Raw genomic sequence first — 11,769 nt, 5'->3', positions numbered from 1 at the left:
GTCTTTCCACCATCATATCCTGGGTGGTTGCTTCCACCAACTCCTCCTGAAGGAACACACTTTCTTCCACATTCTGATTCTGAAGGAACATGGTCCCTTCCACTACCCTGAAGGAATGTGGTCCCTTCCACCATCTTATTCTGAAGGAACATGGTCCCTTCCACCATCTCATCCTGAAGGAACGTGTAAGATAGTAAGAGGTACCTTCTCACTGTACCTCTTCAGAATGACATGGTCAGAGGGCTTCAAAATTGGCTGGATGCCACTGGTTTAAAGTTATCCGGCTATCTTACATCAGTACCTCCCATTTAATCCTCAAAAGATAAGTTATTGGGAAGAAGGTGGCTTAAAAGCACCTCTGAGAGGCATGCATGACGAAGAATCCAGTAAGTGGAAAATGAATTGGTTTAAACCCGGCTGAAATTTCAGCATCACTGTATCTGCTTAGGGTCACGAATAGGAAGCGACGGTAAGGATTGTTTGGCATAACTGTGAGATAGTTTACTAACTTAACAGCTGCAAGGATTCACTTAACAACTGTGGCAAGAAAGGATGTAACCTGGGCCCAAACTCACTTAACAAATGTTTTGCTTAGCAACAGAGGTTTTGGGCTGAATTTTGGCCATTAAGTTGAGGAATACTTGTACCATGAGATTTGGAAATGGCTGAAGGACACCACCACCCTGGTGTTCCTTCAGAAGTCCAGGAGATCCAGAGAGTGTCAGCCTCAAAAGGATCTCTGACTGAGCCAACGGGAGACAGCGCAACTGAAACAATTCTACCTCCGCAATCTACTTGGAATGGCTTAGAGAGGATCAACTGACAGCGTCATAAGAGGTAGAGTGGAAGGCCAGACAATGAGTTCTTTTTGCGGTAGAAGAGACAACGGCAACACAACGGTTGAACTGATGGGACTCTTCAAAGTCTCTCCATCCAACCTCTTGAGCCGTTTCTTGCTTCTCGGTTGATTTCCTGGGCTCTTGAGTTGTAGCAGATGTTTCCAGTGGTTGCTTCCTAACTTTCCTTTTCACTAAGACTGTTCCTTTTGGGTCAGAACTTTCCTCCAAGAACAATACGTGCCCTCATGGTTCTTTTGCAGTCAAAAGAAAAGTTGCACCTTCAAAGTTCTGGACCTTCGGCAGGATTGGGCAAGGAGTCCAGTGTAAAAGCTGCCATCTCACCTTGGAAGTCCTGAAGAACATGGAGAAGAAGGACCAACCTTCCAGAAGATACTTAAGAAGGAAGGAAGGATCGCCTCCTCTTGATCATTTGTCTGGGAATCCTGAAGGCCACTACCTGGAGATGTGAGACGGGAGATCATCCGGCCGATAAAGGTATCTCCAAATGGCATAGTAGTGGGTGCCAGCTCCAAACGCCACAAAGAGGTGCCAGATGGCGTGGGCGAAGGGGATGCGTCCATCGCTCTTGAAGAAGACGGTACCCAAGCAGTAAAAAATGCCACCAGCCACCAGCTCGACCAGGCCTTCCGTGTTGGGCTGCAAGAACCAGGATAAGCAGAGGAAGTGGAGTCAGTGGACTCAGTCAGTGGAGTTGGTAGAAGAAGACCCAGAACCCATGAAGCGACCACAATGGAAAACAAATCCCCATCACTAAGCAAGGCAGTTGTTCAATGAGTTGTGTCCCATTTTATGATCTCTTTTGCCAATTGTTCAGTGAAGCCAGGGGGTCATTCAGCAAATCTGGCTTCCTCCATCGCAGCATATTTGCTGGTTGGGAGCCAGCTGGGAAGTTCACAAAGGGGGATCTCGTAGCCCCGGGAAGCTGCAACAGTCATAAGTCCATGCCAGTTGCCAAGCCCCCGAATTTTTACCACACGACCCTGAGGATGCTGCAAGTGTGGCAGTTGGTCCTAAGGCACTTTTTCAGGGCCGTTGTAACTTTAAACAGTCACTAAACAAATGGTTGTAAGTCAAGGACTAACTGTAATTCCTGATTCGTTCAGAAGGAGGAGACCACATTTCTGCATTTCCACTGAGTCGCTTACCATGGAGAGAATGACCAGGGCAGGGAAAAACCCCATGACCATGTAACAAAACAGCTCCACCAACTTGTACCTGGGGATCAAGAAAGGCAACCTGAGTTTGGGAAAGCTTGATATGGTTTGCAACTCAAGATAAGCCACAATCGACTTCCCCCATTGCTGAATTAATAGCAGTAGCACTGAGACTTATAGGCCACTTCGCAATGCTTTACAGCCCTCTTTAAGCGGTTTACAGAGTCAGCCTATATTGCCCGCAACAATCTGGCTCCTCATTTCACCGACCTCGGAAGGATGGAAGGCTGAGTCGACCTTGAGCTGTTTCAGGATCGAACTCCTGGCAGTGGGCAGAGTCAGACTTCAATGCTGCATGGATGGATGGATGGATGGATGGATGGATGGATGGGAGGGAGCTATTTGAGATAACTCTGTTCTTCTGTCCAAACAACTTGGGCTCATGAGTTATGGGGCGAGTTTACCTTATTTTCACGCCCTTCCAACTACATTTCTAACTTTGTTCTATAAGCAAACCACGATAAAGGACTAAAAACTAATAAGCAAGCAGAAGAAAGCTGTGCCTGTGATATCTTTCTTTCCGCAAGAGGGCAGTAGAGACCAATAAAAGCTATACTTCCTGGCCAAGCCCATGCGTGGATTTTGCCCTCCGAGGATCTCACGCTGGCTCTCTCGTCCACTCACCGTTCATGGAAAAAAAAGACGTAGACCGTCCCCCCCGTGGCCATGATCCAGATGATCCAGCGCATGTGGGATGCCCACGGACCCAGCTCTCGCAGGTTGAGCCTGCGGGCACAACGTGGACATTAAAAGTCACAAGGAGAAGCCACCCGCTGGCAACGAAGGCCGGACACCAAGATGACTTGAAACGTCCGTGACGCAATTTCGCAAGGAAGTTGATCAAATCCTTTGGTGGCATTTGGGATTCAACAGCCACCTTCTCCCCCCCCCTTCCCCGCACCATACCCCCTGTTCAATCTAGATTTGACGGTACCCACGTCTTGTCACCAGCCAGTGGCTTTAGATTGTTCCTCCTACTGCTTGGAATACTACAAAGACATGGCAAAAGTAGATCTCTCTCTCCCTCTCTCTCTCTCTCTCTCTTCCTCCCTCTGCCTCCCTCTCCCTCCCTCTTTTTCTCCTTCCCTCCCTCCCCCTCTCTCCCTCTTTCACCTCCCTTCCTCTCTCCCCTTCCCTCTGTCTCTCACCTCTTCCCTCCCTCCCTCTGCCTCCCTCTCCTCCTCCCTCTCCTCTTCCCTCCCTCCCTCTTTCCCTCTCCTCTTCCCTCCCTCCCTCCCTCTTTCCCTCTCCCTCTCCTCTCTACTTCTCCCTCCCCTCTTCCCCCCTCTCTTTCACACACACACACACACACACACACACACACAGACACACACACACACACACACAGAGACACTCAGACCTAGAGAACCATTTAAGTCTGGGGTCTCCAACCTCAGCCCCTTTCAGACTTGTGGACTTCAACTCCCAGAATTCCTCAGCCAGCCACGCTGGGTCCACCAGACTTAGAGCAGCCGAAGTTGGAGACCCCGGGTTTAGATGATCGGTAATGGCAGTTTGACAGCGGCCCTGCTGAGCAGCCGAGAGCGACAGGCGGCTTGTGAGAACTCACCAAGGCGCGTAGGAAGCTGCAATGAAGAAATAAATCACCATCCTGTCGAACATGTGTAGGCAGTGCTCCACCGTCCTGCAAAATAGGCAGAGGGAGAAAAGTGGGGTTCGCTGAGTTTCATTTTCTTTGGGGGAGCAAGTGGCTCAGAAGGGACCCTTCCTAATATCTCAGGGCGTAAAGGAGATAAGTCCAAACCGGATGGATCAAGCATCTGATGTCTCTTCCTCTGACAATCGAGCTTCCTTTGCTGATGCCCGGCTGGTTGAAGGCTGATTACCTTAAGTGCCTTTTCTTCCAGGAGATGGTATGAAAGATGGTGGAGACGATGAAGAGTCCTGACAAGCCGAAGCCGTAGATCCATGCAGAAATTGTCTCCCACTGATTGTCCGAGAGGAGGTAGAGAACCGAGCTTCCGAGGATGCTGGGAACAATCCAGAACTGGAAGAGAGAAAGTAGAAGAGAGGAGGAAAGTTCTGAGAGGAGGTTGGAGGAGATGGACATCATGGATTCGAGCACTGGAGATCTCACATGGACATTGGGCATCTCACATGGACATTGGGCATCTCACTTGGGCATTGGACATCTCACTTGGGCATTGGACATCTCACATGGACATTGGGCATCTCACTTGGGCATTGGGCATCTCACATGGGCATTGGGCATCTCACTTGGACATTGGACATCTCATGTGGGCATTGGGCATCTCTCTTGGGCATTGGACATCTCACATGGACATTGGGCATCTCACTTGGGCATTGGATATCTCACATGGACATTGGGCATCTCACATGGACATTGGGCATCTCACTTGGGCATTGGACATCTCACATGGACATTGGGCATCTCACTTGAGCATTGGACATCTCACGTGGCATTGGGCATCTCTTGGGCATTGGATATCTCACATGGACATTGGGCATCTCTCTTGGGCATTGGATATCTCACATGGACATTGGGCATCTGACCTGGGCATCTCTCTTGGGCTCTGAAGACACCCAACTTCTAGTTCTTGTCCCATCCCACCAGAATGCTCCTTGGAGAAGATATGTACAACTCACCGCATGGGTGGCACAGTTGGCTGCGTGTTCATACTCTGTGGGTTGGTACCTTCGGTTGGGTGGGACCCTGTGATTCATAAACCTTGAACAAAAGGCAGAAGCAAGGAGAGACCATCAGCTACCTATCATCTGCAACAGAAGAGACCTACTTGCCAGATCCGCCGGGCGATGCTTTAATCACAGGCCATGCTTCAACAATTAATATAAGTTTATAAGTTTAAGTTTATAAGTTTATTATATTTGTATACCGCCCTTCTCCCGAAGGACTCAGGGCGGTGAACAGAGCATATATAAAAATACAAAATACAAAAATTAAAAAGAGAATTAAATACGAGCCCGCACTAAAAACAGTAGAAAAATGTAAAATGTAAAAATATAATCATTTCAATTGGCAGGGATTCCACAGCTATACAGAAATGCACCCAGAGAGACGGGGGGGGGAGGAGAAACACCCTCCCTATCCATGATCCTTAGCATTCAAGCCAGGCCCAGGACGATGGGAAACATCCTCTGAGCAGCAGTGTATAACGCCAAACTTTTTCATTTGTTTTAACAGGCATTTGTGGGTATTTTTTGTTTCTTTTTAAGGATGGATGAGTTTGTCTCTTGGAGGGTCTTGTAAATCTCACAGAGGCCTAGAAACTTTCCCAAGGAATTCTCCCTCCGGCCTGAAGCCGAGGCAGAAAGAGTCGATGAATTTACGCCCCAGTGAAACCAAAAGTCCATTTATTAAACCCGGCAGGCTCCTCCTCCTTCCCCTCCTCGTGTCCCGGTTAACAAAGAGACGTTGGGCCGGTTTGGAGGCTGGATCGGCGCACTTCAATTCTTCACCGGTGGCAAGCAAGCCTCTTGCAGACAAGGCAAGCATTATTCCTCGGGATGGGTTGCCAGGCAACCATCCGGGTGTCTTTTCTCCTCTTTGGGTGGTGAGGTGGGAAGTGGTGTGGGGGTTGGGGGGAGCTTTTCTGCATGTCCTGCACTCAGAGGTCACGGCTTCCAGAGAAACACTCAGAGGAATAATTTCAGTTTAATCACTAAGGGGAAGGCAGGTGAGTTTGGTGTTACCTTGGACAGAACTGGAGTAATGCTGCCTTGCATCCCAAAATAGCAAGTAAAGAACCAAGGGGAACAAGTCCTCCTCCTCCTCCTCCTTACAGCCCCCTCCCTCCCTCCCCCTTCCACATCTCAACTCTACCTCCTAGGACAAATGGTTTTGTTTACACATCATGCTAAGTTTTGTTGCTTTTAATTGTGGGGTCTGGACTAAGCTTGGCCAAGCTAGATGCACACAATGCACTGGACTAGGAATCATGGTTTACGAGAGTCCTCGGTCCTCTCTGAGCTTGGTCGTTTCCTGCAGATGTTTCGTGACCCGACAAGGTGACGTCATCAGTGCTAGAAGGGATTGGGGTTGGCACCGATGAAACGTCTGCAAGAAAAAAACCAAGCTCCGAGAACACAAGGATCCCACAGTCTTCTTCCTCTCTTTCCTCCTCCTCCTCCTCCTCCTCCTCCTCTCCACAAGGCCCTCTCCCTTCTAGCACTGATGAGGCTACCTAGTTGGGTCGTGAAACGTCTGCAAGAAAACAGCCAAGTTCCGAGAACACCAAAGACTCGCATAATTCCATCTGAGCTGCAAATAGTCCCTTCTATTGGTACCAAAGTTTACAAATCATGGTGGCCACGTCCCTATGACAGGCTCAAACGATGCCAGCAAAGGACGAGATGGAACAACCCTCTGAGTCAAAATCCAACATTTCTCCAACCGATGAGGTCAGGATGGGTCTCCACCCAACATCCACCTGTCTCTTTCCGAAGAGCCAACCTTTTCAAGGACGCTTACAGGAGCAAAATGCATCAGACGTCTTCTGAAGCAAGCGAGCCCAATCCTAACTGGACTCGGCTCCCTTCAGATTCTAAGATGCTAGGATTCTGAGATGGATTTGCTGCATCCTCCTCCTCCTCCCCCCCAAGGCTAAAACAACAATTGAAGGCTTTTTACACTGCAAAGATAAGTCCCCCCTCCCCACCCGAGCATCACAATTACGTCACGTTGGTCCCACATCTTCCTGGGATCCGCCTGTCATTTCTGTCATTTCTTTGGGTGCAGGTCTTTCTCTGGTGCCACAAACAAAGCCCTGTTTGTCTCAGGAAATGAAAAGAGTCTGAAGCCCATCACTCACTTTCTCTTCCTCTGCCTGCCCTTTGTTAGCAGTGAGTCAGAAAGAAAAGCTTTCTGCTGAATGCCAGGCAGGCTGGCTAGTTTTCCCTTCTGAACATTGAAACTCATCCGGGAACATACGGTCCCTTGGCAAAGCACCCAGACTGCCTGGGAAGCTGGCTTAACATTGACAAGATCCCAGGCACCGAGAAAGAAAGAAAAAAAAAGATTCGGTGTAGGCATCTGCCTAGACTTTGAGCATTTCACGCCAAGCACTCAACCATGATTTGAAACCCTTCTTTGTCAGCTGAGTCCCTCAACCATGACCCCCCCCCCAAATGGTGTTTTAGAGTGAAATGTGAAGTTAGCCGGAGTATCTAAGTGGAAGAGAGTGCCACTAATTCTCTTCCAGGTGTTTCTAAATCATAGTTCCCAGCGTTGATCCATCTGGTGGAAGATACCTGGAGACTTGAATACTTTTGTACTTCTTCGGGGAGTTGAAGTCCACAAGTCATAAAAAGGGCCAAGTTTGAAGACCCCCCCCCTGCACTAGATGAAGTCTTCAAGATGCATCCTGGAGATTTTGAGGAGGCACTGAATTTTCAGTCAATGTAGGAGGAAGACTTCCAACCAAAATTACTTCTGGAAGAATCCCAGCTCTACCAGCTGACAGGACTTGGCCAAAAAAAAACACACAACAACAACAACACGCCCACATGGAACCATGTGCTGTACTTTGGGAACAACCAGATGCCTCGCTGTCAGAAGACGTGAGTCCCATATGGAGCCCAACCTAACAACTTATCACTGTCTCTTAGAAGGCAACTAGACATTTCTTTCTTCCATCCTTCGCCCATCTCCAAACCTTTTAGTTTAATGCCAAAACTTTGCATCAACATTTGCGTGAAAATACAGGTAATCCTCGTCTTACAACCACCACGGAGCCCCAAATTTTTGCTCTTCACTGAGACATTTGTTGAGAGAGTTTTTGCCCCCATATTACGAATTTCCTTGCCACCGTTGTTAAGGAAATCACTGCAGCTGGTTACCTTAGTAACCCCGTTGTTATGTGAATCCTGCTTCCCCATTGAATTTGCTTGTCGGAAGGTCTTAAAAGGGCATCACCTGACCTTGGAACAGAGCAACGGTCGTAAACATGAGTCGATTGCCAAGCGCCTGAATTTTGAACACGGGGTTATGGGATGGCTGCAAAGGAAGGCCGTAAACTGTGGGAAACGGTCGTAAGTCACATTTTTGTTTTCAGTGTAACTTTGAGCAATCACTAAATGAACTCGTAAGTCAGCTCGTAACTGTACTATCCTCTCTTTTCCCCTTGCAGGGCATCCTTACCTAGTTTGGGTAAAGGACCCACAAGGTGGCAAAGGGGGCTTGGGGTTGTTCCCCAAGATTTGGGAATGGAAGTTGATCAAGCCAGCTTTAGCAACGAAGTCCCAGATTTGGCGAGTCACGAGAAGGCAGCAAAATGGAATTGATTATTGGGTTAGGGTTCTGATTCCTGAAATCTTTGGGTCAAGTCTGTGTTTCAGCTGTGCAGGTTTTATTTATAGGATCCTGACTTCTTTGCAAGGCATCCCTGATAATGTGTATCTCACATTCCCGAGCTCACCGGGAAGACTCCCAATTTCTCAGCCATATTGGGTCAGATCCTCCAAGTTTTCCCCCTTGAAGAAGAAACACAAGTGACGGGAAGGGCCCAAGTCAGAACGTTTTGCCTGTCTTTCATCTTAAAAGTTTAGGATCTCTCTCTCTTCCCCCAAATGCCTCTTCTTTCCGTTTCTACCCCGATGTCCATTTTGGGCATCTGCAGCCTGAACAAAACTCCTCAAAAAAGTTTGCAAAGAAAGAAAGAAAGAAAGAAGGAAAGAAAGAAAGAAAGAAAGAAAGAAAGAAAGAAAGAAAGAAAGAAAGAAAAAGAGAGAAAGAAAGAAAGAAAGAAAGAAAAAGAGAGAGAGAAAGAAAGAAAGAAAGAAAGAAAGAAAGAAAGAAAGAAAGAAAGAAAGAAAGAAAGAAAAGAAAGAAGGAAGGAAGGAAGGAAGGAAGGAAGGAAGGAAGGAAGGAAGGAAGGAAAGAAGGAAGGAAGGAAGGAAGGCCCTGCCAGTTCACGGGTGGGTGAGAAATCTTTTGCATTGATTTGCCGACCATTTCTATTGATGCAAAAAAAGGTCAGGTTTTCACAACTGGTTTCCTCAGACATAGAGAAAAGCGGTGATGGGATGAAAAAAAATCTGATATTACACAGACACACGCTCGCGCACACACAAATACACCCCCCCCAAGACTCTTTAGGTTTGTGGCATCTGAAGTTTACCATTCCTGAAGCCTGGAATGGTATTCTCTTTCTGCTTTTAGGAAGCAAATGGGCAGATCAGAAGGGATGATCCAGCCCAGGGAAAAAAATAACAGGCTGTTAATAGAAGCAACGGGGTAACCGGATCCGGCCTTCTCCAGATGCTTTCCCTTCGATCCTGCATTGGGGAGGGGGCCCTCAGATGAGCCCCAAACACCTCCCCGAAGCTCCAGTTTAACCTAACCAGGAGAGGATCATCAGAGCCATCTTCTCAGCTCCATTCTAATCCTGCAGCCGCCATCCAACAGGTTAAAGCAACAATCCTTCCTTCATTTAGTTCATAGTTTCACCCTAGGACAGGACAGGACAGAATGAAATAGAAATAGAAATAATAGAATAAAATAGAATAGAAACAGAATAGAAACAACAGGAAAGAATAGAATGGGATATAGAATTAGGATAGGATAGGATAGGATAGGATAGGATAGGATAGGATAGGATAGGATAGGATAGGAATATTTTATTTGGCCAAGTGTGATTAGACACACAAGGAATTTGTCTGTGGTGTGGAAGCTCTCGATGTACGTGCAAAACAACACAGCAATGGTCATGAGAATGATACCAGTAGGAGAAGGTAGTTGAAAAGATGAGAAGGGTGATACTAAGACAGCCATACTACATGGGTCAAGTTGCATCCTTTAGGAGCGCCTGAGGAAGCATTTGGTGTAACTGGAAAGCGGGCCACAAAATATTTCATCCCCCTTGGCTGATCTCCTGGAACCAGCCAAGCCAGATCACGCTGGGTTACTTTGGGATGGGAGACCACCAAGAAATCTTGGGGTTCTCGGTTGGGACCGGGAAGTGAAAGAACAAAGAATAATATCTCAGAAGGAGCCTGTTAGCAAACCTCTTCTTCACGGTTGCCAAGAAAACGGCATGAATTCCCTAGCAACCCTTGCACAGTTAAGTTTCCTTTAAAAAAAAGAGAGAGAGCCTCATCTCAGACCCCTTTCTGCTTTTCCCTCATCATCTTCATCCTCTCGGATTGTTTTTCCTTCTTGTTGGTGGGGGAAAGTCCCCGGCATCCCATTTAGGCTGTATTCTGATGGGCCCATTTCCTTGAAAAAAGAGAGAGATCGTCCCTCTCAAATGAAGCCCATTTGAATCCCACCCTTGCTGTAAAAAAACCCAAAAACCTGAGTTTAGCAAAGAAATCCGATGCCGGTAAACTGGCAAATAAGGCAAGGTAGAGAAATGAGAGGATGGGGGTCTGCGGGGAGGGGGGAGGTCTGGCCTCTGCCTCCCTCCTTGCAGCCCCCCCCCCTCTCCAAGAACTTTCCTTACCTGGCAAAGCGCGTCTTCTGGAATCCAGGAGTCTGGAACTAAACATGGTGAGATTTCCATCAGGTGGCCGCTTGGGAGCTGGGGGCGGGGGTCGAAAGGGCGGGAGGGGGCTCCCTCACAGCCTCCCCCGGCGTCCGGCAGGGAAGGGTCTCTCCGCACCACCCGGCGGGGTCTCCTCGGAGCCGCCCATCGCCCATCGCCGCCTCCCAGCCGCCGAAGGAAGGAAGGACGGAAGGAATGAACGAATGGACTTCGTGGGCTCCGGCTGGGGAAGATCAGAGACGCCTGGGGGGGGGGGAGGGAGGAGGAGGAGGAGGGGGGGCGGTTGGGTGGGAAGGGGTGTTAATTGGCCCGGTGGGCAGGGAGAGACATATTCTCCCCCTACCCACCCCAGAGAAGGACTAGGAACGGAGGGCAAGGAAGGAAGTCCCTCGGGTGCCCCCCCCCAATTCTTAGTCCCAGTTGCATGGAGAGGAGGAGGAGGAGGAGGAGGAGGAGGAAGGCGACTGGAAAGCTGCTGGGAGGGGAGGAGGGGCCGTATCAGAGGCTGGGTCGGGGACTCCGAGTCTTAAAGAGAGGAAGGGGGAGGGCGAGGAAAAGACCCCGAAGGAGGAGGAGGAGGAGGAGGGGGCGACGGGGGTGGGGTGGGCTGGATTTGCGGAGCACCATAGCTAAGGGGGGGGGGTGGGAAGGGGTGGGGGTGGAAGGAGAGAGAGGAAGAGGAAGACCAAGGGGGTGGGGGGAGGGGGTGTGCAGGGGGAGAGAGAGAGAGAGAGAAATCCCCCAGCCCCTAAAGTCGCCGGAGAGGTCTCGTCTGAACGCCTGTTGAGTAAGCCAGCTTGGGGCTAGAAGCTATAAATATCGCCGGCGCTGCCTCCTTCCTTCCCTCCCTCCGGCGGATCAAATAGCAGATTTCCAACTACGGTTCAGGCCGCGGGGAGATAAAGGGGGAGATTTGGGGGTGGGGGAAGGAGGGAGGGAGGGAGGGGATACGATTTGCCTCCTCGCCTTCTTCAAATGGCGAGGATTTGAGTCCTTTTTCTGGGAAGGCGACTCTGAAGTGGGGCTGTGCTCTTTTGTGGGGGGTTTGCCTGACCCCATGGTTAGCCTTTAGGAACTGGGCCCTGGGGAGGGGGTGGCGGAGTCTTGGGGGGTGGAGGTGGGGGGGCTTACAAGCTACTGTTGGTTGGGTGCCATCAGCCCTGCAATTTGAGGCCACCATCCCTGGGTTGTCCTCCCTTCCTCTTTCTTTTC

General features: G+C 49.3%; 1 protein-coding gene across 1 annotated transcript; it reads right to left on the bottom strand.

Annotated features, from left to right (window-relative positions):
- Positions 1 to 411: 411 nt before the first annotated feature.
- Positions 412 to 10,561, bottom strand: MMD2 (monocyte to macrophage differentiation associated 2; the record flags this gene model as incomplete). The annotated part of the gene is given in 8 exon segments (XM_083373167.1): positions 412 to 1,496; positions 2,006 to 2,075; positions 2,699 to 2,800; positions 3,645 to 3,719; positions 3,922 to 4,082; positions 4,703 to 4,784; positions 10,516 to 10,540; positions 10,543 to 10,561. Coding segments are annotated over 8 exon segments (738 nt in total). The 3' UTR covers positions 412 to 1,292.
- Between the last annotated feature and the right edge of the window lie 1,208 nt (positions 10,562 to 11,769).

Source organism: Vipera ursinii (genome assembly GCF_947247035.1).
Source record: "Vipera ursinii genome assembly, chromosome: 13".
NCBI lineage: Eukaryota > Metazoa > Chordata > Lepidosauria > Squamata > Viperidae > Vipera > Vipera ursinii.
Note: the sequence above shows the minus strand (reverse complement) of the source record. Positions and strands in the feature narration are given on the sequence as shown.